General features: G+C 43.2%; 5 protein-coding genes across 5 annotated transcripts; 2 read left to right on the forward strand and 3 right to left on the reverse strand.

Moving 5' to 3' along the window:
• The first annotated feature begins 1,168 nt into the window (after positions 1–1,168).
• Positions 1,169–4,269, forward strand: LOC119218101 (OCIA domain-containing protein 1). Its single transcript, XM_037472233.2, has 8 exons — positions 1,169–1,359; positions 1,525–1,609; positions 1,704–1,757; positions 1,848–1,895; positions 2,245–2,374; positions 2,464–2,624; positions 3,434–3,583; positions 3,691–4,269. The coding sequence occupies exons 1-8, from the start codon at positions 1,306–1,308 to the stop codon at positions 3,726–3,728; spliced, it is 720 nt and encodes a 239-aa protein (XP_037328130.2). The 5' UTR covers positions 1,169–1,305; the 3' UTR covers positions 3,729–4,269.
• A 123-nt stretch (positions 4,270–4,392) lies between these two features.
• Positions 4,393–6,331, reverse strand: rhbdd2 (rhomboid domain containing 2). Its single transcript, XM_037472232.2, has one exon. It carries the CDS (start codon positions 5,846–5,848, stop codon positions 4,790–4,792), a length of 1,059 nt encoding a protein of 352 aa, XP_037328129.2. The 5' UTR covers positions 5,849–6,331; the 3' UTR covers positions 4,393–4,789.
• Positions 6,332–6,534: 203 nt separating this feature from the next.
• chic2 (cysteine-rich hydrophobic domain 2) lies at positions 6,535–10,249 on the forward strand. The gene is made up of 6 exons (XM_037472234.2): positions 6,535–6,846; positions 7,912–7,966; positions 8,142–8,297; positions 8,417–8,473; positions 8,556–8,615; positions 9,095–10,249. Exons 1-6 carry the CDS (start codon positions 6,713–6,715, stop codon positions 9,143–9,145), a joined length of 513 nt encoding a protein of 170 aa, XP_037328131.2. The 5' UTR covers positions 6,535–6,712; the 3' UTR covers positions 9,146–10,249.
• Positions 10,250–13,823: 3,574 nt separating this feature from the next.
• LOC119218406 (uncharacterized) lies at positions 13,824–15,934 on the reverse strand. The gene is made up of 6 exons (XM_037472814.2): positions 15,725–15,934; positions 15,079–15,221; positions 14,559–14,620; positions 14,327–14,440; positions 14,146–14,244; positions 13,824–14,049 (listed from the first exon to the last, which is right to left on the reverse strand). Exons 1-6 carry the CDS (start codon positions 15,842–15,844, stop codon positions 13,925–13,927), a joined length of 663 nt encoding a protein of 220 aa, XP_037328711.2. The 5' UTR covers positions 15,845–15,934; the 3' UTR covers positions 13,824–13,924.
• Positions 15,935–17,140: 1,206 nt separating this feature from the next.
• On the reverse strand, positions 17,141–25,156 carry LOC119218407 (uncharacterized). The gene is made up of 8 exons (XM_037472815.2): positions 25,054–25,156; positions 24,753–24,886; positions 19,944–20,113; positions 18,344–18,486; positions 17,893–17,954; positions 17,659–17,772; positions 17,478–17,576; positions 17,141–17,381 (listed from the first exon to the last, which is right to left on the reverse strand). The coding sequence occupies exons 3-8, from the start codon at positions 20,061–20,063 to the stop codon at positions 17,257–17,259; spliced, it is 663 nt and encodes a 220-aa protein (XP_037328712.2). The 5' UTR covers positions 20,064–20,113; positions 24,753–24,886; positions 25,054–25,156; the 3' UTR covers positions 17,141–17,256.
• Positions 25,157–25,266: the final 110 nt, after the last annotated feature.

A 25,266-nucleotide genomic window follows, 5' to 3' on the forward strand; every position in this document is an offset into this window, starting at 1 on the left:
TTCAGGCAGCCGTCGTGAACAATGTAAATGAACGAGATCTAGCAAGGAGACCGGGCATGTTTTAAGAAGACGCACAAAGTAATCATCAACCAACTTCTGGTGTTAGGCTAACAAACGTGATGTTTCCAATGCTGTCTGTCTGTTGCAAAGGACCATTTTCTCTGGGCTACTGAAATCCAAATAATATACATACATATTTTTAAATAACTATTTGGTTATAACTATTTTGTACTGAAAGACAACTATTAATAATTTCGGGTCCATGCGTCTGAACCAACACACATGAACTGAAACATTGAGATTTTTGAAATAATACCTTTTTGCTTTATTGAATATTCATTAAATTCTATTTTCAAAAGGTTGTTTGAACTAATTCTATTTTTAAATATGTTTTTTAATCTTACTTACCCTACGAACTGCCTTCACGTACCCCCAAGGGTTAACCTTTGAGAACCACTGATTTAACACAGAAACACCAGTGGCTTGGTGGTTTAGAACCCCTCAGTTCACATTCCAAGAAAGGTACTATAAAAAAAATATGTAGTAAGAGAAGTACATAAAAAAAAAAGAATAAGATAGCAGTAGAAGAAAAAGGGAAGTCCATAAAAATCTAGTAACTCAGTGTGAGGAATCCACGGCCGAGTGACTCCTGGACTTAGTAGGAGGCAGACAAGCAAGACTTGGTTCCGGTATCAAAAGGTTTTATTATTTGTAATGAAAAGGATGGTCTCAAATACACATATCATCTACCAGCTAAACAAAACAACAACAAATTTGTAAACTTCAATGGAAATGAATGCACTCAACATAACTGTGTCTAGCCCCAGGTTGCCCAATGTGCACAGGTGACACCCATTCTGATAGATTGACCCGATGACGTCACCGCTGACATCATCACCTGCACCAACACAAGGCCTCACTGCCTTCTCCCCTCTAGTCTCCTGCACATCAATCCCTAGAAGTTAGATCAACATATTAATACCTACATTTGAGCTTTCAAAATAAAAGCTCCCTGTTTCAATTTCAAATGATGTGACGTTATTCGTTGGGGATTTCGTACAACAGGATAGCGGCTAACATTATATATGATTATTCCAACACTGTTTGCCCTGAGTATTGTTACAACAACACCTTAGCTAACCCTCGAATGAAACTGCTTGAAATGTGTTTAACTTCCGGGTTATGCGAGTGCTAACCGGAGCAATGACATTGTACCAAACAGAAGAAGTCAAGTCGCCGAGCGGCTTACATGTTGTTACTTCAGGTCCTCTGAACGCTTGAATTAGCAACAACGTCGCTGTCAACATGTCTTCCGCCACCACGGGCTTCACGGGGGAGCGGCAGCACGCGCGAGCGCAGGTAAACACGCGTGGTAAACGCGCCCCGAGGATGCTAGCGTGTTAGCTGGTTAGCATCAACTTTGCGTTCGACTGACTGCCTTGCGTGCCTTGCCGATAACGTGTGGTGCTAATTAACGTTAGCTACGTTCATCTGAACGCGCGTGTGTTTGTGTGGTTAATGCAGTCGCCAGTGGGCGTGGAGTACGTCCCCACGGAGGAAGAGAAGAGGGTGTTCAGAGAGTGCAACAACGAGAGCTTCTGGTACAGATGTAAGTTACGGGGGGTTTGTCTTTCACACACTGGTCGGACCTAATGTGTGATCTTAAAGATACCAGGTGTGACACCCACGTGCTTTCCCCTCAGCTGTGCCCTTCTCCGTGGTCGGCGTGACTGTCACTCAAGTCCTAGTCGCCAAAGGTAATACTATTGATTGTGTAGATGAATCCACATGTTCGTGGGATAAACACACCGTGCACTTTAAATAAACCCTGTTGTGTTTACCTGTAGGGATTCTGTCTGCGTCTCCGAGGTTCGGATCTCTACCCAAAGTTGCCTGTAAGTTTGTGAATGTCAAAACTGGCAGGTGACACACATAAACACATCAAATAAACACTCGGGTACATAACGATACTCAAAGTCAACAAATGTTTACCTGATCAACTTGCAACCGTGTGAAGCAGAGTGTTTACTTTTATCAGTGTGATATGAAATGTGACATCTTTTGCATTTCTGACATCATTTAAACCGTTCTAATATAATACTTAAGTATCATATTAACATCGCTAACAATACTTTTCTCAGCGATGTCATCTTCCATTTGCTGAAAGTAAATATTTTGCTTTATTGCCCCTGTGTTGACCATTTTCTTAAATATTGATATCTTTGAGTATGTTCACCTCTCCAGTTGCTGGCTTCTGTGGTTACTTGGCGGGGAAAATGTCGTACATGAAGACGTGCCAGGAGAAGTTCAAGAGGCTGGATAACTCTCCTCTGGGAGAGGCCCTCAGACAGAGGACAGGAATGTCGCCGCAATCGTGAGAGCCACAACGCCTTGATTGGTGTCCAATTTGTTTTCATCCAACTGCTACTGCTGCCTGACAGCCTTTACATCTCCCCTCCTCAGTCCCACTGCTCCTCAGTCAGAGATGAGTGATCCAGACACCGCGTCATTTGACACTATGTTCCAGCAAGCGGATGCCCCGGTCCACGCGACTCCCAACAACAGAGACGATGGGTATGGCTTCAACGCCCCGATGGGCAAAGCGGATGACTTTGCCGCGCCAGGTACCACAGACAGCGACTGCATGTGTGGGTTTTAAATACTATGTAACGATGACCGTCCGTCGTGCGAAAACTTGAAGCAAAGCGGTTCAGGCTCTGTGTGAACATGCAAACAACTTCAACTCAATACTATGATGGTTGAAAATGTCCATTTTTATTAAAGCCAAGACTTTGCTAATTATTACATGTCATTTAGCTGCCGCTTTTATCCAAAGCGACTTACAATAAGTGCATTTCAACCGTAGAGATACAAAATCAGAAGAACAAGTGACAAGAAAGTACAATTTTCGTCAAATAAGCAGTTTCAAAACATATTATAGATAAGTGCCATTATAAGTACAATTTAAGTGCCACAATTTGTTAGTATTTTTAGTCGAGGTAGAGTCTAACGAGGTGTGACTTGAGTTTTCGGCGGAAGATGTAGAGGCTCTCTGCAGTCCTGATGTCATCAGAGAGCTCATTCCACCATCTGGGATTCAGGACAAAAAGAGTCGTGAATTTGCTGAGTGCTTTTCTCTCAGTGAGAAAATTATAAATAAATTATCAGTTCTGTTAATTTGTTTGAAATCTTGGCCTAAGTTAAGTAAAATAGAATTAGGAAGAATTTAACGCAGGTACCTTTTTTCATTTTTTTACTTTTACAATCTCAAGGCATGCAGAGAATATAAAATGAGCTCATTCTTGTGCTTTACCATTTTATCAAATCGGTCCTATTCTACCCAACTAAGTAAGTAACTTTCATGCCAACTTCCCTGGATAGTTATTTGTTGACAAAAAAAGTCTCTACCTTTCCTTGTCCCTGTCAACTTCAGCGGAAGAAGGGGAACCCAGGAGGAAGGCCACCCTCTATGAGAACTTGAGGCTCAAGAACCGAGAAAACTACGAGGTGACGCTCAATCAGAAGGCCGACACGCTGCTCAAAGCGTCCCCCGAGAAGGAACCAGCGAGATACACTAAAGATGGTGAGCTTCTACTTCAGCGACGCGGCAAACCAAATGTCAAGAGGTTGATGTTCAAGTGCATCTGATGTCTTCATAACTAAACTTCTACTGTTTTTTCTCTATTACAGTGAAGAAAAACATCTATGGAGACTCCTGGGAGGAATGAGTGCCTATTTTAAATGATCATATGATCTCTACAATGGGCAGGCCAGTGGCTGTATTGCACCTGTGTGAATCAAGTCTCATGATGTTCTACCCGTCTGTGATGTATGTACTTGCTAAAGAGTCGATTAAACCAAATTATCTGAGAATTAAATTAGTTTCTCTGTGCTTTGAGTCTGCATTTCCATTGCAATATTTTCCAGCTTGGGTATAAACACACCTGATTACATACAGAGGGGAGAGTAGATTTAGGATCCTTTGACACGGTCATTTTTTTGTGCGAAAAAAAGCACAGTATTTGAATGTTTTAATTTGTCTGGAAGTTTATTCTAATAAATTGAAATACATGATTAGTGGGATTTTTGTGATTCATAACTTTTGCAGCTATTTTGTATCCATTCCGCAGGGTTATATTAACTCAAAAGAAAATGCCCTTCTACGTCAACATTTAAATGAGTTGTGCATGTACCATTATTGGAAATGTCTTGAGATACAGCCTAAAATGCTGGATTGTTTATCGGCAATAAATAGTTCTATACACTGATCTTAGATCTGCTTTTGATATCATTTATCAGGAAAATTACTGAGGAACCAGAACAACACGCAACTCTCAGTGAGGAGAAACCTTTGTTTATTCAGAGCTGATGGCAGCAGTGCCAATCGAGCAGGAGAGTGATGTAAAGCCATAGCTCATGTTTTTTTCACTATTGAGAGTTCCTCATATGCAAAATAAATGCTCCCAATCCTGCATTTTTCTTGGAATGTTTTTTTTTCTAGAGACAATTTATGTCGAGCACACCATAGTTTATTTGTAGAAAAAGAGTATGTCTTAACGTATATACAGAATCCACTCGGAACATCTAGACCCTTGGATAAATGTCCTTCAAATATACAGCCAGGAAGACACCGCACAAATGCTTTAAAGGCTCACTAACAAGTCTGCTTAAGAATGAGTCCATGCTTTTCCCATTTTAGACAACGCTCCCAAAGAAAAGACATGTGGGTTTATCTGTGAAAAATGCTAAATGCATTCTAAAGCAACCTTATGAATAATCATGATTATAATTAACTGTGACTATGTCCATAGTGACCATGACTATGACTGTGACCATGGCTGTCACTATGGCTGTGGCCATGGCCGTCACTATGGCCATCACTATGGCTGTGGTTGCAACTTTGCCCGAATTTTTGCTCTGAAGAATGTCCTTGACTTAGCCCAAAGCTGCGTGCAGGGCCATGTCCGTGTGGATTGAGAGGCGGCGTGGTGGCGGACCGAGCACCGGTTGAATTGGGCCAGCCCTCGTAAATATCGACGTTGGAATTGGCCGTGCTGACGTTGGGAAACGGCGCGTAAGCCTGGACCGGGTAAGACCCAGGAGTCGGAGTAATCTGAGGAAGGAGCGTCTTCCTCCTCTCCTCCATGGAGGCAGGTACAAACTTCACCCCTCTGATGCTCCTCAACAGCCTAAAAGGCACCGTCTTCTCCAGGGCGCCGGCCCTGACCTCCGACATGTTCAGAAGAGACAGCCACCCTTTCCCGTACATCCACCCGACCAGGATGCCGGTGATGTTACAGGGGAGGACACTGTGCGGAACGAGAGCCGTGGTGATGAGGAGGAGCACCCAGGGGAGAGCCATTGTGGGGAAACTGATTCCACACATAAATCCTTTGGTCATTTTAGTGCGCATGGTGGTCAGAGCCACGCATGCCAGGGTCACGGGGACCAAGCCCTCGGCGGGACTCTGACTGTCGCCACTTCGCATGAGATCCAGGACGCTGTACAGGACGCCTGTGGTGGAGGACAGCAGGAAGAAGAGGAACAGGAAGCGCACGGTGCCGACGCCTCGCTCCAGACTGCCGCTGAGGATCACCAGGGCTGCGACATTAAGGAGCAGCTGGGCGGGGGTTTTGTGGTGAAAGGGGTACGTGAAGAGCCGGTGGAGGTGTCCGTCCTGAAACACCGGGGCCCCGACGCTCAAAAGCCCCCGAGGGAGCTCCAAATATGTCTGGATGCCGAACGAAACGCACGATAAAAGCGCCACGGTTAGAATCCCGCTCGTGAGGACAGGAACCACCTCTTTGAAAGCCTGGAAGATCATTTTAAAGTTCTCGGTTCGTAGCATCTTGCAGAATAATCCGCCGATTAGCTAAAGCAAAAGTTTACCTAAAGGTTTAATTGACTCCACACTTCCTAAACAGGAAGTGGCGTTACTGTGATGTCCAGGCTTCTTTGCTGCGGGTTTCCGGTTCTCTCGGACGGATTTAGGTCAGGATTCACATCCAAAAGGTTCCACAGTCATCAATTAACGCTTGACGTGTTGGTTATGGCCCCCTAAAAGTAAGCGCTTAGCAAACTTGGTAAAAGAAAGAGGCTAGCCGGAAAAGTAAAAAAAAAAAACCTTCTGGTCAAATCTTTCAAAATAAAACGTGCAATGACGAATAGTCATTTTGAGTAAACTTTCAACTTAATAAATAGTCCAAACTGTATGTGAGTCAGGGATACAAACATCACATTCTACGTTAAAACTTCCCATTACAATTCAAAATTAAATGCTGTACTTTTAACGAAACAGCCAATAGTATATAACATATGTAAACAGGTAATTATGGTTCTATGTTATTGCTACATGGATACGTTATATTCAGGTGGTTTTTTATCTGCTGGGGTCAAATAAACCAAATAAACACATTTAAGAGAAATATCCGCGATAAGATATACTTTAGTACATAGCATCTGAAAACAGTAACTTCTAATTGAAGCACGCCTGCCCTCCTTCCGGTGTCGTGTGGTTACTGCGGCGGATGTTGATGTTGTGCTCCGGAGCTGGCTGAGCGATGTGAACGTATCGTCTCCGGGACGGCTCCACATTTCTCCCTGGTCGTATTCTCGCTTCTACGGGTACGGTTCTCTCGGTGAAGATTCGCTGTTTGTCGGCATCGTGTCTGTCCCGGTGTCTCCTCCGGGAAGCGCGAAGCCGAGTCGTGCGATGATGGAGGACTTTGACGAGATCTACGAAGAGGACGACGAGGAAGAAGAGAACGAGGACAGGGCCGCAGAGGAGCAGCTCCTCAAGTACGCTCCGGACCCGGTGGTGGTGCGAGGGTCCGGCCACGTCACTGTGTAAGCGACGGGCGAAACCTCCGCTGTTCGCGCGGTGTCCGCAGCGGATAGACGCCTGCTGGTTAGGTTAGCATTCACCGGTGACCTCGCGCGGTCGGCTAGGTACCGAGTTAGCGATACGCTAGCTGCCAAGTTAGCAACGTGCTAACGAAACTCGGACGAGGGGCGGCTCGTTAAAGTGAGCTTTCGTTTTGGCTGAAGTAGCTACACGACCGAATATATATTATATATGACTGTAACGCCGCGGTACATTGTCTTTGCTGTGTCTTACACGAAGTGTAATGTGTTCCGTTGTATTCCTTCTTTTTTATTTTCTGGTATTATTCACGTCGATACGTTACGACATTTCCATTAACGGGGTTAACGTTTATCGGCTCTGTAATAAATAGTTACAGAAGAAACGGAAGATATTGATGACTGTCGCCCACTGTGAAAATACTACCTGTTACATTGTAGTCCCACACGTGACGTCTAAGACGTGCAGAATGTGCACACAAAGTTGTGGCAGCTCCAGTTCCTGTTGTGTGGTGTGGGCACTCGTGTCTAGGTGTGGTGTGGACCAGAAACCACACTAGACACGAGTTGCTGCATCTCTCTGTCACAGCGCGAGGTATCGCACTCCTCTCCCCTCCTTTCTCACATCTCCACTGGCCAAGATTTGATACCACTGTGAGTTGTCCGCACTCCTTGCATCTGTGCAATCCAGAATAAACAGATGCGTGTATAATAGTGATCGTGGACAATCACTTTGAGTTAGATTTGTTGAGTTCAGAGTACATGGATGTACTCTGCGTATGTGGGCGGCTAAGCACAACTATGTGCATCCTTACAATATGCTGTGTTTGCTATTATGATAACATGGCTTTGTTGTGTAGTTCCTTTAAAAATGAGATGGTTTGTCTCACCAAATATATCTTGGTGTATATATTAGAATTGCAACTATTTACCCCCAGATATGAGCTGGATTTTGTCATTTTACTTTTAGTGGCCTGAAATGCAAAGTGTTTGTTTAAGCCTATTATTCAAAAACAGTCTTCTGTTTATACCTCTCCCCCCCCCCCACAGGTTTGGGCTAAGCAACAAATTTGAGTCAGAATTTCCTTCAGCGCTTACAGGAAAGGTATGTGTCCTTTTGTTCATCATTTAGGGCAAAATGTCAAACTTTTTACTGCACATTCTACCAGTCACTGGCCAACATGCGATGCTGCATTTAATTATTTAATGTCTAAAAATTGATCAATATTCCAACTGCACAATTACAGAACATTACGTGTAACTTGTGTTCACTTCTTCAGGTGGCACCAGAGGAATTCAAAGCCAGCATCAATCGCGTGAACGGCTGCCTGAGGAAGACTCTGCCGGTGAATGTGCGCTGGCTCCTGTGTGGCTGCCTCTGCTGCTGCTGCACATTGGGTTTCAGTCTGTGGCCTGTCATCTGCCTCAGCAAGAGGGTGAGACACCCGTCCATGTCTCAGTGAAACCAAATCAACCCGGGAGTCAGCAGAATGTTCTTGTGTTGACATTGTGGCCTGTGAAAAAAATGCCACCTAATATCCCTGTTGCCTTTCAGACAAGACGATCTCTAGAGAAACTTCTGGAGTGGGAGAACAGCAGACTTTACCACAAGGTGAGCGCGAATGGATACGTGTGTGAGGATATTTAGCCTGTGAGGACATGTTATTGAATAGTTATCTGAACTCTTTTTACAGTTGTGTTTGCATTGGAGACTAAGCAAAAGGAAGTGTGAAACCAACAACATGATGGAATACGTAAGTATCCACTGCGGTTAGATGATGATGTGCAATAGACGTAGGTTGTTTGAGTGGTTGATCAATGAGCTAAGAGGCTTTTTATGTTTTCTTTATACATCGCTAATGTTCATTTGAACATGGGATTACTTATGACTGTTTAATCAATCTATTAATCAAAGTATGCTGTATTTTATAGAAGAAAAAAACATTTTAAAAGCTCCTCAATTTAAATATATTTGTTGGACTAAATTAGTCTTTTTATGAATATTGTTATAATGAAATCAACTTTCATTCAAATGTTGATTTAGAATTAAAATGATAGCATTATTATCAGAGGCCGTGACCTCTTTGATAAAGCCCTACCAGACTCATCAATGTACTATTGATGATTCATTCATATGTGATATCCCACTAGGAGCAGAGGCACTAAAATAATGGCTACCACTGGAACCCTGTATCGTCTCACTGCAGCAGCGTTTCCCTCTTGTCTCTTGCAGGTAGTCCTAATAGAGTTCTTACCTAAGATCCCCATCTTCAGACCGGACTAGCCCGACCTGGATCCTCCACCGCTGCCCACCTCTGTCACAGAACAAGCTCCTGAATAAATCCCCCAATGTTTTTGTTTACAGGGTAGCATTAAGCCTCTCCCTTCTCTCTTTGACCCGTTCTCCAACACATGCCCCCCATGTTTACAAATCCTAGCCCCCTGACCCTTATTTTTGGAGCAAATTCACTGTTGAAACACAACCCATTGGAGCTAGCTGGGTCACAGCTGAGCCTTACTACTGGGTGGTGTGAGGCAGGGGGGGGACCAGCCATGGGCAGCGATACGGATTTTGGAACTGAAGCTGGAAACTGGACTCTTGAACCGGGTCCTGTTGGCTGCGTCTGGATGTGCTGTCACTTGTGTGTTCCCTTTAGCTGGGCACCTGGCGCAGTCGGACCATGGCAACACAAACACCCTCACAGCTTACCGACTGTCTCACGGAGCAACTCCGCCGGCCAAAGTCCCAGCCCGGTGCTTTTGTAACGGTTGGTCTGGTGCTCTAGAGCCGTTTCAAGAGGCCACATGAACGCCAGAACTCCGATGGGAGCCTTCTTCCAGATCGAAGCCGCTGCGGACAGACTGGTCTGACAGGAGCGTGTTGGGGGAGTGGCTAGAACAACCAAACTCGAAAAGTGTCCCTCGCTCTTCTCCAGACATGCTCTCGCCTGCTTCTACATCTGTGCACACTTCGCGGTGCATCACCTCTAACCCACTGACAATCACACACTCTTGACTGTAGTAGTATGAATGGTTATTTGTGCCACATATTTTACTTGCAACAATTTGTCTCTTAAACATTTTATGTGTGTATCGCAGTGATGGATTGGCTGCCTAGCAACCGTCTCTGAGTCGCAGTGGGGCTGTATGCTGGAAAGGAAGCTACTAGTGATTAAGAGACCCCCTTTTTTTAGTACCTCAAGTTTTGTTTACTATTTTGGTGAAAAAGAGGCTGTCAATGCTTTTCACCTTTTACTGTTTTTGTGTTTAGTGTGTCTTTCTGAGTTGGAGAAACCTAATCGACATAAAGAGTTTCTTTGACGCAGCTACTTGCCATAACCAACCTTTGTTACTTTTATTTTAGTAATTTATAAACGAGTGTACTTATTATCTGTGCATTCATGAAATGGGCCTCCAATGTTTTTCGATGTCATGGTTGTTTCCTTTCTGTCTTTATGGTCACGTGTCAACACTAAAGCACACAATCGGTTCCCTAGACGTTCACAGCACTTGCTTATCTGCTGACGTTGGCTTACTTGTAGGAGTGTTTCAAGTTATATGGCCTTTCGTTAAAAGGTTCCCCTGCCATAGATAGAGTCTGACTTACTGCATCGATAGGTCTCAGGCGACCAAGTGTTAGGGCCATTTTATTAGGTGTTGGTTAATACCAGGGTTCCGTATCATGAAGCAGGCTTTCATGATTGCTGCACTAAAACAAGACCATTATCCAACCAGGAAGCTGGACTTAAAGCTGCAGAGCTAATCTGTGTTTCTCAGCGCGACACAGGGTTTTGATTTCATGGCCCGCGGGCCAATGTTCTCACAAAGGGTCAGCACCAAATAGACCGATACCTTTGTCGGGCAGCGTTAGTGACTAGTGGTTCACCACTAACGCTGCCCGGTAAGCAGCTAGAGAGGCAAAAAGTTCCTTCGTATGTTGGCGTATCTAACAATCCAGCTTCGTTTATAAAGGCTTAAGACTTATTTCTTCAAATTGTTAACATGTTATAGACTGCATCATAATGGACATCTCCATTAAATAAAACATCAAACCATCTGCCAGCAAAAACAAGGGATGGCATATATTTAGCTTGTCTCGCTCACCACACCTCATCATTTTTATATATATATATATATATATACATACATATATATATATACACACACACACACATTTCTCAACATCCAGTGGCTGAGATTGAACAAAGACACTTTGTTGTGGGTCACACAGCTCCAGTGAATGTACGGGTCACACTCAGGGGATTACACTTCTAACATGTAGTATTGGGAAATCTCCCGGTCAGGTATGTCCCAATGTCCCAACAGATTACAGTGCCGATCACATATTACTTGAAAAATGGTGAAATTATGATAGAAAAATGCCCCGTATATAAAACAGACAACCAGCCACTGTGTGGTCCTCCTGTTCAGATAGTGGAGGGACTGATTCATGGACCTGCAAATGGTCCAGTACCCAAACTCACCTGATCAACGGTGGGCTGCCTGTTGGTTGATCAGTCTCTTTTCTATGTTTTAAATGGTGGTCTGTTCCATGTAAATCAAGGCGTAAAGCCATATGAAGATATTTGTGTGTGTGTGTGCGCACGGATGTGCACAGAGTGTTCAGATGCAAATGTTCTTTGTAGATCTCAGACTGTGATTGAAGCCTGCACAGAAAACAAGTCATTTTTTATATAATCTTGAGTGGCCAGTGTGTTTGTGTGTGTGTGAGGGAGAAAAATATACATGTACATATGACTCATGTGCAGGTGTGCAGATGTACAGTAATAAACTACCAATAAAAAAAGGCTGTGCGCTTCTTCCTCTCTAATTCAGTGTGATTCTTTTTGTTTTTACTGCTTTTGGACATCAAGTCAGAATGACAACTATCGATCATTTAAAGTCACAAGAAATCTAGAAGCAGTCAGTCAAGGCAACTGGATTTTATTCTTGGCAAGTCAAGGTCAGAGATCACAGAAAAAATTAAGGTGGCGATACTTCCTGGAAGAAGTTGTTAGAAAGACTAATAACGAAAACTACAAAATAACAGTTCCCTTTTACAGTGATACAGGAGCACTCATGAAATTCAGAATGACAAGGTCCAAAATGACAAGGAGGCCCTGAAACATGCTCGCAAGCGCAGAAGGTAACGGGATGCACATGCACGTTTCCCACCAGCAACAAGCAGCAATGGGACTCTTTTCCAGTGCACGTGGTAGAGGGAAAAGCAACTGCGGAACAGACCGTGGATCATGTGAGAGGTACCATTTTGGATAAAGATGGCTGAAACCGTGTCAAATATGTGTGTACTGCATGCTTTAATCAATTCCTCTCATCTGTGGAGAGTGTGGCTTTACCAAGGGCATCTCAGTTGTGACAGAGAAGCAACTACTCAACCTCTTTAAGAAGGGAAATCACTGAGATTCTGGTTAAGAATCTCAGGGAAATAGTAAAATAATAACATGTTATTTTAGGCTTGACATGACAGAATATTGATGCCATTGCTCCTGCCAGCAGCAGTGCTGTTGTGTTGGTCAATAAACCAGATGGGGGCTACACAACTACCTGATGATGTCCTGTGTATGACTTTATTTACTTTTGTGAAGGGTGCATGTTTACTACACTGACTGAACTGATGCAAGCTTTGAACGGATGTAGCATATCTGAGTTCAACATGAGAGAGAACGTTGACCGAAGGTCTGCAGGTTGCAAGCCTGCTCCGCTGTTATTGGAGCACAGAGCGAAAGGAGGTGGGGCAGAGGACATATTTTTTCTGATACCGGTGCTAAACCAGTGCTTTTAAAACAATACCGGTGCCTAAACGGATACTTCTGTATAAAAAAGCACAAAACAATGATTGAAACAAGTTTTTTTTATGCCAAAGCAAATTATTTTCTTCAAATTGAACAATACGTTAACTGTTTAAACAACAGTGTGAATCAAAGAAAAAAGACTTGGCTTCAAAGTAAAGCTTTTAACTTTTTAACTTCAAACTTTGGGGTATGTCTATTAATTTTACATCTATTCTCATTGTGGAGGAAGTAAAGAATCATTTATGTTTGATTGACTCGTCTTGTTTATGGGGTGCCGTTTGTAAAATGTTGCACGTTCTAAAATCCTGTGCAGTTTTGGTACATTACATTATCATATAAAAAAAGCAGGACAATATTCATATATCACTTTTTCTAACATTTAGAGAGAAATTCATGTAAATACATGCAATAACGTTTCCAAAGATAATATTTGGCAGTAACACAATGTTGTTAACTAATATCAATGTTAAATACGAATGTAAATGTTAAACATAAATTTAAATGTTATGTATAAATGTTAAATTGAACTGTAAATGTTAACTCTAATTGTAAATGTTAAATGTTATATATAAATGTTGAATATAAATGTACACATTAAAAGTAAATGTTAAATGTAAATGTTAAATGTTGATTCTAAATGTCAAACATGACGACTGAACATTACAATATTTACGGTAATTCATGCAGCAAGTCATGATGGCAAGTCCGAATAAATAAGCTCTCGTTATAGAGCAGGGATATCAACTCATTTTAGGTACGGGGCGGATGGTGGATGATCCCGAGGGTTGCACGACCATGCCATATTACATGGAGTTAGGCCTGATACCAAGATGTCTGACACTGTACAGTTACATTTCAATCATATCAAAGAGTAAATTTAACTCTACTAAGTCTTGCAAATGAATCTGATCTTGACACTGGATAATGACTCCATCTCTTTCGTACAATTGACTCTGTAAGAGTTGAATCTTTTTGCAGTGTGATTTATACTCTCCATTTCAACACTTTTGCCTAACACCGGAAAATTAACTCTAAGGATTTTGCTGTGTACTTTTAAAGTGCAGTTTCCTTGCTAATTTTATTCTAGACCCAAGAAGAAGAAGAAAAAGAAGTGCTTCTTCATTTATGAATAAGGAGAAAACAATGCCAGTGCTTCCATCTTCATTTTATTACACTTCATTTTATTTCTGTTCACAGAAATCAGACAACAAAATTCCCCTCACTTAGATGGGCCAAAATGACCGAACCAATCAGTTCATAAACATTTCAAAAAAAGAATCCAGGAATTTTAGAACTTTGTGTCCCATCTTGGCCTCTAATAAAGTGTTGAGGGCAGCAATCCCTTCTGAAGGCGGGATGTTGTCGGGGCAGATTTCTGTATTCATAAACATTCAAAATAAGACAAAACAGCTCTGTATGGCATTGTGGTGCCACAGTGTGTGAAAGTACATGGTTTTTGTTTCATTCTCACCGTAGTCTGGGTCCATCATTATGGGCGACGGCATCTGGAGACATTCGGCCTGTCTCTTCAGCATCTCCAACACAGCAGGGGAGACACTTTGTCTCCTACCTGGAAGTAAAAATGAGTTAAATTAGAATAACATTCAGGTCAGTGCAGGGTTCTGGGAATGATAAACTTGGATGTTTCTTACTGAAGAGCAAAAGGCTGGTGAAAGTATCATTGCCAGAGACAACTTGTTCATAAGCAAGCAGACAGTCGGAGCAGCCAGTCTGCAGGTAGACCACCTTGAGTTGGAAAGGTTCCTCTTTGAAACACACACATACGAACAGACACACACAGGAAATAATATGAATGTATTTAATCCAAGTTTCCCCCCCTAAAAAAAGAATTTCTCTGACAAGATTGTCAAGATCTTCGCTTACCGATCAACAAGGTGCTGTTTTGAAAGGTCACATTGTAATGTATGCTGAAACATTTGCCAACTCTGTGAAAAGAAAAACATGATGCCATGATGGACTTTTAAGTAAGACCCCATCAGAACCGTTTAAAGCCATATATGTTAAACATACAGTTGCAAAATGATTTAACCTGCATTGCGTAGTAGGCTTATTAGCAAATTATACTATTTTTCAGCTTTTTGCAATAAACAAGGTAGAGAAGGTAGGTAATATTAGATTGATATTTACTAATCAGCAGCTTCATTGGTTCAGGTGTGCTTTAGATAGAACGCAAATACCTGGACTGGCCACGGGTTTGTTGAGTGTGACATTTGATGTTAGAAATATAGATATGAAATATGAAATGAGTCAGATGAAATGTCCAAAACGTTCAGAGAATAGATGGTGGGGGGAAGAAAGAAGCAGCTATCATGCCCTCCACACGCTGCAGGTTTCTAGAGCATCACATGTTTTATGTTTCTTTTGGCAGTGTGTGAGGATTTACATTGCCTCAGTATGCAGGACATGGAGGACGTTGTCCTGCGTCGTCGCGGTGACGTCCAACCAGCCGCTGGTCATCAGGCGGCCCACGGAGCGGCTTCCTGGGAGGTCAGAGCTCCCCCCGATGTACAGCCAGCGCCCTAAAATCTGAGGGACACGCAGACGGAGCTCGTTGGAGAAAAATAGGAGTTGGACATAAAAAAATAGATGAATTGTCAATTGGAGTTCAGTCCATGCTGTGATCACAAATTTTATAAATTTGGTAAAGCATTGTTACAGGTCTGTAATTTCAGATTTGAGAAGGAACAATATGTTTTAGTCCACAATAGAAACATTTTTTACTTTGTTTAAATTACATTGCGCACCATATTACTCTCTTATTATCACTATTTCGAGAAAACATCCTAGAAAAGTATGTAGCATGTAGTGAAGTAAAGTACGTAGTGGAAGTGGACAGAAGAGTTCAAACATGGTCACTGTCTTACTATTGGCGTTAAATGGTTGTACACTTTTATCGACCGAGGTTAGACAACTTTGGCTCAAGGAAATAATTCATACGCATGTTTCAGTCATGCATTTACCATCACTGAAATACACCTGTTTTTACTGCAGAGTTTGAATTACATTAATTAAAGCTGAAGGGCACTTACGTCTTCATTGCTGACAGATATGGGTTTCAACAGACTGTCACAGCTGCTCAGAGGAGCAGAGAGTCCCACTGAGAGGAGGCTCAGCACCACAGCAGCAACGCACTCCTTCATCCTCGCCATGTCTTGTGTCCTTCTGCACCTTCGCTCCCAGCTTTTCTTTGGTCTCCTCTCTGACAGACAGCAGGCTTAAATCAACAGTGGATGCACCTCACCACCGCATATCCACTGTTTTGATGGAAGCAAACACTGAAAGGCAGGGGGGACTTTGACCTGTTCATGGAAATCATGGATTCTTGATCAAATAAAATGCAACAGTATTAAACAGTAGTTTAAGTAAACATTGATTGAGGAAATATGTACCAAATCCCAGAAACACTTGATAAGAAATGGAGGCCCTCCAGTGTAGTGAAGCTTTGGTAGTGTGGAGTTGTGTGTCTTTGTACAGTGTAATGAATTATCTGTGCAGAGGATTGTGATCCTTTGAGTGGTGAAATCAGACAAATACAGAGTACACACAAATCAGCTGCCTGGTGTTCACATGTGCTTTACGTGTCATATAAAGGCATGTGGACAAGACTTCCCTTAAACATCTCTCATTTACAGCATGAGGACTCTTGAAACACAACTTGTTGTCAAGCCAAATTCAAAGACAATTAAAGCTGCGAGCAGCGTTGGACGGGTCCTCGCTACTCCTTGCACGTCGGGGCACTGGCCGGACGGGTACAATTGCGGCCGTGGAACCCTGCGGCCGTCGGAAGAAGCGTTCGCAAGTCATTGGTCGTTAAGCGCGTTGAGCAACGCCAGGAATGCTGCTTTGCAAACTTTATCTTTGACATTATCATGGTCTTAGGCCTTTTATGTCACCATACAACCAGGAGCTTCTGATGTACCATTAAAAATAAAAGCCTCTCAGAATACCATACATGAGCCCATTTCCTTCAATATTTCAATCACCAGACTACATTTTGTCATTTTCAGGGTAGATTTAAAAGGAAACAATCAATACTTTAATGACCATTCCACTTCAGGCAGAGAGTCTGGATATATATGGAGCAGATTAGATAAAGTATGGTCGAGTTAAAACAACTTTTTTGAAAATGCTCCCTACACACATAGTTTGGAAATTCTTCCGGGAAAAATGCAATTTTTACAGCCTAAGGCCTCAGGATCACACTGCGCGATTTTGAAAAGAATCAGTTTTTTAAATTTTTTAAAATTTTTCCATGCAAAGGCCTGCGACCAACTACAAACGGGTGCATGTAGTTTACTGAACGCTGGGTTTATCGGTAAAAATGTAATAAAACAAACTATGCTAAAATGTAATAAAACAAACCATGCTAAAATGTAATAACCAATAATTTACAGAAACCACAATGTCCCCCTGGTGACACTAGACCCAAGAAGAAGAAGTTCTTCTACACTTATGAATAATGAGAAAACAATACCAGTGCTTCTATCTTTTATTACACATCTTTTTATTTCTATTCATAGAAACAAACATTCCTCTTACTTAGCCAAAATGACAGAACTAATCAGTTCACAAACATTTCAAAAAAAGAATCCAGGAGTTTGACAACTTTGTGTCCCATCTTGGCCTCTAATAAAGTGTTGAGGGCAGCAATCCCTTCAGAGGGAGGGATGTTGTCGGGGCAGATTTCTGTATTCATAAACATTCAAAATAAGACAAAACAGCTCTGTATGGCATTGTGGTGCCACAGTGTGTGAAAGTACATGGTTTTTGTTTCATTCTCACCGTAGTCTGGGTCCATCATTATGGGCGACGGCATCTGGAGACATTCGGCCTGTCTCTTCAGCATCTCCAACACAGCAGGGGAGACACTTTTTCTCCTACCTGGAAGTAAAGATGAGTTGAATTAGAATAACATTCAGGTCAGTGCAGGGTTCTGGGAATGATAAACTTGGATGTTTCTTACTGAAGAATGAAAGGCTGGTGAAAGTATCATTGCCAGAGACAACTTGTTCACGAGCAAGCAGACAGTCGGAGCAGCCAGTCTGCAGGTAGACCACCTTGAGTTGGAAAGGTTCCTCTTTGAAACACACACATACGGACAGACACACACACAGAAAAAAATACAAATGTATTTAATCCAGGTTTCCCCTCCTTAAAAAGAATGTCTCTGATAAGATTGTGGCTCTTCTCCGCTTACCGATCAACAAGGTGCTGTTTTCAAAGGTCATGTTGTAATGTACGCTGAAACATTTGCCAACTCTGTGAAAAGAAAAACATGATGCCATGATGAACTCTTTAGTAAGAACCCATCAATGCCATATATGTTACACATGCTGTTGCAAAATGATATAAACTGCATTGCGTAGTAGGCTTAGCAAAGTGTACAGTTTTTCAACTGTTTGCAATAAACAAAGTAGACAATACCAGTAGAAATAGTTCAATACACCTAATATTACATAGTCAGGAACTACTCAGGGCCTTTATTGGTTCCGATGTGCTTTAAATAGAACGCAAATACCTCAGAAGAATTGTCAAAAAAGTTCAGAGAACGGATGGCAGAAAGAAGCAGGTATCATGCCCTCCACACGCTGCATGTCTCTAGAACATCACATGTTAAATGTTTCTTTTGGCAGTGTGTGAGGATTTACATTGCCTCAGTATGCAGGACATGGAGGACGTTGTCCTGCGCCGTCGCGGTGACGTTCAACCATGCGCTGGTCATCAGGCGGCCCACGGAGCGGCTTCCTGGGAGGTCAGAGCTCCCCCCGATGTACAGCCAGCGCCCTAAAATCTGAGGGACACGCAGACGGAGCAGAGTACATGCATCAGTGTTTCTGTACGTCCTGTGGGCTTGTGGGAGATAAATAGGAGTTATTTCATCAATTGGAGTTCAGTCCATGCTGTGATCGCAAATTTTACAGGTTACAAGTCTATAATTTCAGATTTGGTCTGAATTGATTTGTTATAATTACAAATAAATAACAATAAACCCGTTTTTGAGAAATAACAATATGTTTTAGTCCCCAATAGAAACATTTTACTTTGTTTAAATTACATTGTGCACCATATTACGTCTCCATTTCCAGGACACATCCTAGTGTGACCGGATGAGGGTTTTCCCCTCCCATTTACATGCACACAGGGGTGTGGACCAGCACACCTGGGGCTAATTTTGATTGATTGGGAGATGCGGGGACATTACTTAAGACTGTGGTGTGTGGACTCGTCCTGTTGTCTTCTCCTGTTGGGTGTCTGTGGATGCGTGCTTTATGTTTTGGCCGCTGCCCTGGGTCAACATTCTGCTGTGGTGTGCGACCCTGTCTCGGTCATGGATGTCCCCGTGTGGGTGGGTGTGGGCCTGGACTGCTGGCGTTCGGTGCCACGTGTGGGCCGCTGTCTGTGTGTGCGCAAGGTGGGTGCCACCGCCGGGGTCTGTGGGCGGCTTGTCCTGTAATTCGCTGGACCGGGCTGCAGCCTTGGACATGCTGTTGTGGGGCTATCCTGGTGCCACGACTAATTAATGGGCCAATCTTCCCCGACGCGTTCTGCCCCCCCCCTCACTGAAGCTGTTCTTGATACCGGCTGAAACTGTTCTGGATTCTGGTAAAACTTCTGATTACACAAGCAATCTGGAAACTGGTATAAAAATGACTATCTATAACTGTTGTACATATTGCATGTGGGTCTTTTCCTTTTTTTTTGTTATTTTGTTTGAATTTGTTTGCATCTTCCTCATTATGCATGCTGGTTTATTGATGTGAATTGTTTGTTTATTATTGTTTTCTCACTCATCTACTCACTCCGTAACAAAGAACATATTGTCATTTTAAAAAGAATATTTAACTCAATAAAACCGTGTATTTTTATAATGATCTTAGTCTCTGACTCCTGATTTTGGTGAACGGCTCTGTGTGCCTTAACAAGAAGGGTCTTGGGCCTATCCCAAGTGGCGTTGTTGGACATTGTTATTTTCCTTGAGTGTCATAGGCCGCTCGTATTGCCACACTAGGAAAGTATGTAGCATGAAGTGAAGTAAAGGACGTAGTGGAAGTGGACAGAAGAGTTCGAACATGGTCACTGTCTTACTATTGGCGTTAAATGGTTGTACACTTTTATCGACCGAGGTTAGACAACTTTGGCTCAAGGAAATAATTCATACGCATGTTTCAGTCATGCATTTACCACTGAAAAACACCTGTTTTTACTGCAGAGTTTGTATTAAATTAATTAAAGCTGAAGGGTACTTACGTCTTCAATGCTGACAGATCTGGGTTTCAACAGACTGTCACAGCTGCTCAGAGGAGCAGAGAGTCCCACTGAGAGGAGGCTCAGCACCACAGCAGCAACGCACTCCTTCATCCTCGCCATGTCTTGTGTCCTTCTGCACCTTCGCTCCCAGCTTTTCTTTGGTCTCCTCTCTGGCAGACAGCAGGCTTAAATCAACAGTGGATGCATCTCACTGCCGTACATTGACTTTTCTGTGAACTGATGTAAGCAAAGCAAACACCCATATGCAGAAACAAGGGTGGGGGGAATTGACCTGTTCATGGAACTCATGGATTCTTGATCAGATCACATGTAACAGTGCTGGCTGTTATGCACGACATGCATGCTAGTTTAAGTAAACAGTGATTGAGGACACATGTACCAAATCCCAGAAACACTTGATAAGAAATGGAGGCCCTCCAGTCTAGTGATGCTTTGGTAGTGTGGAGTTGTATGTGTCTTTGTACAGTGTAATGAATACTGAACCTTTGCTGTGCTTTGATGGATTTTCTGTGCAGAGGATTGTGATCCTTTGAGTGTGGTGAAATCACACAAATACAGAGTACACACAAATCAGCTGCCTGGTGTTCACATGTGCTTTACGTGTCATATGAAGGCATGTGGACAAGACTTCCCTTAAACATCTCTCATTTACAGCATGAGGACTCTTTAAACACAACTTGTTGTCAAGCCAAATTCAAAGACAAATATGACTAATCATTTAACAGCAGATTATGTTGCAGAATAGTTTGTTCCCTCTTCACTACAGCTTTAATAAACGTTTGCGCGGAAATCATTGGAATATTTATTCAAAAATCACAAAATGATGTCTTATCAAAAGGTGTTTTTTTTTACTTCAACTCAACAAATTGACTCTAGAGATGGACATTATATTACGAGCTGATGAAATCCAGCGTTTTCATTGGTTGTCATTAACACAATTGGAACAGCAGCTGACTTGATGACGCCACTTCAGCTAGTCTTGCTAATACGTTTTAATATCGTTCTTGACTGTTAAGTATTTTACTATTATCAAGCTTTTGTTTCATTTGTATTTAAAATTAGAAATGGTATATATAATATTGAGCACTAATAAATATATATGCTGCTGTCACGTACTCGGGGCTGGAGCAGGATACAGGGAGGACTCAGGCGCAGAGTTTTTCACACAAAGTGCTCTTTATTCTTAAACTAACCAAAACGTGCTCCAACGACGATGGACATTTGACAATGACGCGACAGGGGACAACAGGCACACAGGGCTTAAATACACAAGGGAGGTGCAGGTGATTGGACACAGGTGGAGACAATCACGCAATCACAAGACAAGGCAGGAAGTGAAGTTAACCCAGGACCACAAGAGACATGAAACTTCAAACTAAAACAGGAAGCGAAGCCAAACCGTGACAGCTGCTCTGTTGGTTCTTCTTCCTCAAACAGTTGTACAGCCCCGGGTCTCCTTCCTGGGGTGGAACTCTTTCAACAAATTAATATGGAAGTTTTGAGGTTTCTTACCCCGCTCTGGCATGAGATCGCGTAGGTAACTCTACCCGTTTTCCGCAGCACCTCATAGGGTCCATGCCACTTGGCTAGCAACTTGTTCTCGGTGGTGGGTAGCAGCAGCAGCACTTTTTGGCTATGCTCCAACGATCTCTCCTTTGCCCTCTTATCATACCAAACTTTTTGCGTTTGATGGGCTTTGTTGAGGTGTTCCTGGACAAGTGATGTCATCTCTTCCAGACGCGCCCTCATTTGGACCACGTATTGGACCACAATGCACTTGCCATCCTTGGGTCCCTCCCACAGCTCTTTAAGCAAGTCCAAAGGTCCTCTCACCTGCCGGCCATTTAATAATTCAAATGGGGAGAAACCCGTGGAAGCTTGAGGCACTTCTCGATAAGCAAACAGATACGGTAACCATTGGTCCCAGTCGGACCCTGACTTGGAAACGAACTTGCGCAGCATGCTTTTGAGAGTTTGGTTGAAGCGTTCAACCAAACCGTCAGTCTGGGGGTGGTAAGGGGTGGTCCTAATAGCCCTTATTCCCAACAGCTAGTACACCTGTTTTAACAGCACCGACATAAAAGTACCCTGATCTGTTAAGATTTCACAAGGAATTCCCACTCTGGAAAACAGCTGTAGAAGACAGTTAGCTACTTGTCTAGCTTTGATGGTTCTAAGGGGAAAGGCTTCTGGGTATTTGGTGGCATAATCACAGATTACTAAAATATACCAATTCCCATTCTTACTTCTTTCCAGGCGACCTACTATATCCATTCCCAGGCGACTAAAGGGTGTGTCAATGACCGGCAATGGTAACAAATGTGCAGGTGCAACTCTCCTTCCAGATGTCATCTGACACTTTGTACAAGTATGAACAAATTCTGTTATATCCGTATATATTTTGGGCCAACTGAACCGACCTCCAATCCTTGCTAACGTCTTGGACTTGCCCAAGTGTCCTGCACAAGGCACAGAGTGGCCCAAAGTCATCACGGTATGGCGTATTGCTTCCGGAACTGCCAATGCTTCAACCTCCCCTTTCACCTGATAGAGTATACCTTTCTCCAAAATGTAATTTTCCTCCATCAAAGCCGATCCACCCTCTTTCCTAACACCATCTACCACAGACACCCTCTGGAACCAATCCTGCAAAGTCGGATCATTTCTCTGCATTTCATGTCCTCCGGGATTGTCATATTAAAAGCGCATTCTGGCAAAGGCAGCTCCTCAAACGTCGCTTTCATACTACCCTCAAACTTACACTTTTCTTACGCCTTTCATTTTTTGATTTGAGTCTTTTATCAACGGGCACATCAAAGTCAACACCCGCAAAAGGCATCTCCTTAAGGTCAGCTATAGCACTCTGGGCTCGGGTTACCGCATAACAAGGCTGAACTTTGCCCTTTGGTCCCCTCCGGCCTGGATTTCTACCACTTGGTGGTGTATATGCTGGATTGGTGCTGCATATTTCGCCAACGCTGGTCTTGCTTAGCCATTACTTGCTCCATTGGATCATCACGGGCAGCTTGGGACCGTAGGAGGACTTTAACCAGACCAGCCTGTTCTGAGACAATTCCTTCTGTTGGGCCCGCTGCAGGAGAAGTTACGGCGTCACCCCTACCAACAGCAGCTGGTTCTTCTAACTCCGTAGAGCTGGGCGGCTCCTGATTCATTCCCAACTGCTCATCTACGCCCGCACCTTGGTCTTGTCTGGTCTTGGGTGGCATAATGATCCCACTTCTGACACCATTTGTCACGAGGACATCCCGGGTTCTTCACAACCACAGATGGAGGACATTATATGCCAATGATGTTTATTAAAGTTCTCCCAAGCCCGTAAAGTGCAAGGTGCTCACAGGCAGAGATGGGGACTCGAGTTTGAGATTCGCACACACGGTGACTTCAGACTCGACTTCAGACTCGTCCTCGGAAGACTTCAGACTCGACTCGGACTCGAGCTTTGGGACTCGTGAACAATGTTTAATTTTAGGAAAAATCTGATGAGCTCGCTATACCGCTCCCTCCGTTACCTGCCTACGTAACACGTACATTGACATAGGTTGCTGGCTGCGCATGCGCGGCCACACACGAGAAAGATGCCGAATGCACCGGCCGCTGCTGGGTGGCGCTGACGGGGCGGGGGGGTGCCGCTGGCGGTCCGACCGATGGTTCGCTGACGTCGGGACGTATGCGTTCCAGCGGCGGACCGTTAAACTGTCTCTGCTCTGCTCACTGAAGCAAAACAATACGTGGACAAGAGCAGCGAGTGTAGTCAACTACTGCTGCTAACACATCCCGTCGGACCAGGATTAGTTATTTAAATCCGTTAATGAACTTTTCTCCTCTTGTTACCCTGGTAACCGCTGTCATTACAGACGGTTGCGTCGATTCTTATACGTACTTCCGGTTTAGCGGCTACGCTTCGTATTTTCATTTAATGGGAAAAAACACAAAAAAACGTAAAGAGTAAAGGAGGAGTAAAAAGTTGTTGGTATGTTTTTTTTACGGTAAAAAAACGATGATAAGAGATGGGGACTCGAGTTTGAGACTCGGACTCGAGTGCGACTCGAGTCGCACACACGGTGACTTCAGACTCGACTTCAGACTCGTCCTCGAAAGACTTCAGACTCGACTTGGACTCGAGCTTTGGGACTCGTGAGCATCTCTGCTCACAGGTGCCAAAGCATGGACAAATAAACAATAAAACACCTTTGATGTACCAAAATAATAATCTTGCATACGATCTCGGACTTCCGTCAGCGTACTCAGCAAATATTGCCTGCACTGCCACCAGGAGAAAACCTTTTATTCCAATTTTTCCTAACTCTTCCGTCATCTTTTTCCTATGTTCTTCATATTGTTGACCATTCATTAACACATGATCTCTTGTTTGTGCAACCGGACAAATACCACAAAAACCCGTTGGGTGCTTCCCTATAATATGAAGTGTGCTGTTCAAATTAACTCTTGATTGCTCCATTAGGTGAGACTTATATACACCTGGGTCCCACCAATTCTAAGCACATAATCCCATAGGGATAATAACGACCATGAACATGTGATAATTATGCAGACAAGGTATTACCAGATCCCATACCCCATTTCCCTCTGTTAACAGATTTTAAAATAACACAGTACAGGTCCACAAGTAACTTTAGCAATAATTAGGAAGCAAACATCAATAATTCCACACAATTTACTCCCTGCTTTCCCACCATACTTGGTTCCTCCCACTACCCACGATGCAACAGCACAGGTATAAAACACTGGTCCATTCCAATCTTTTACTCAAAGTCAAGATGGCAGTCACAATGTCTGCTGACGTCAGGTGAGAAGGGGTAGCCAGGGGTCACAGAGAACGGAGGGTAGCTCTGTGACGGCTGTTTCCCAGGATGTTTAGGCGCTCCCCCCTCTGTACCATTCTGTGCAAGGAGCATTGTGTCAGATAGTGATTTATCTTCACGCTTCCTGTACTCCTTCATCCCTCAGTTCCCATATTTGCCTCATATGGTCACAGCATCCTTTCCTGCATTGTCATAACATCTGCTCTATAGAATAAAATGTAAAAAGCACACAAACCGGAACATACATCTCACACCCTCCTTGCTGCTCTTGCTCTCCTTGTGTTTGTGCCTCCGGTGGCTGTCGCCCTCCTCGTTTTCGTGCCTCCTCCTGCTACTGCTAATCGAACAGTAATTTACACGCTATGTTTAACTTACTCGGAAAGGGCCGTTCTGAGCAAACTAACGGTTCATTTGCTGTGGGAGTACCTGATGATGTCCTGTGTATTACTTTATTTACT

The sequence above is a fragment of the Pungitius pungitius genome, chromosome 9, assembly GCF_949316345.1.
Source record: "Pungitius pungitius chromosome 9, fPunPun2.1, whole genome shotgun sequence".
Lineage (NCBI taxonomy): Eukaryota > Metazoa > Chordata > Actinopteri > Perciformes > Gasterosteidae > Pungitius > Pungitius pungitius.

Bases quoted from the DNA above. Each gene is read 5' to 3' on its own strand.
- LOC119218101 (XM_037472233.2), top strand. From the start codon at position 1,306: ATGTCTTCCGCCACCACGGGCTTCACGGGGGAGCGGCAGCACGCGCGA. The intron at 1,896-2,244 runs GTAAGTTTGTGA...TCACCTCTCCAG, and splicing joins ATCTCTACCCAAAGTTGCCT to TTGCTGGCTTCTGTGGTTAC. The intron at 2,375-2,463 runs GTGAGAGCCACA...TCCCCTCCTCAG, and splicing joins ACAGGAATGTCGCCGCAATC to TCCCACTGCTCCTCAGTCAG.
- rhbdd2 (XM_037472232.2), bottom strand. From the start codon at position 5,848: ATGCTACGAACCGAGAACTTTAAAATGATCTTCCAGGCTTTCAAAGAG.
- LOC119218406 (XM_037472814.2), bottom strand. From the start codon at position 15,844: ATGGCGAGGATGAAGGAGTGCGTTGCTGCTGTGGTGCTGAGCCTCCTC. The intron at 15,222-15,724 runs GTAAGTGCCCTT...CGTGTCCCTCAG, and splicing joins TATCTGTCAGCAATGAAGAC to ATTTTAGGGCGCTGGCTGTA. The intron at 14,621-15,078 runs GTAAATCCTCAC...TTCTTTTCACAG, and splicing joins GTCCTGCATACTGAGGCAAT to AGTTGGCAAATGTTTCAGCA.
- chic2 (XM_037472234.2), top strand. From the start codon at position 6,713: ATGATGGAGGACTTTGACGAGATCTACGAAGAGGACGACGAGGAAGAA. The intron at 8,474-8,555 runs GTGAGCGCGAAT...CTCTTTTTACAG, and splicing joins ACAGCAGACTTTACCACAAG to TTGTGTTTGCATTGGAGACT. The intron at 8,616-9,094 runs GTAAGTATCCAC...TGTCTCTTGCAG, and splicing joins CCAACAACATGATGGAATAC to GTAGTCCTAATAGAGTTCTT.
- LOC119218407 (XM_037472815.2), bottom strand. From the start codon at position 20,063: ATGGCGAGGATGAAGGAGTGCGTTGCTGCTGTGGTGCTGAGCCTCCTC. The intron at 18,487-19,943 runs GTAAGTACCCTT...CGTGTCCCTCAG, and splicing joins GATCTGTCAGCATTGAAGAC to ATTTTAGGGCGCTGGCTGTA. The intron at 17,773-17,892 runs GTAAGCGGAGAA...TGTGTTTCAAAG, and splicing joins AAACAGCACCTTGTTGATCG to AGGAACCTTTCCAACTCAAG.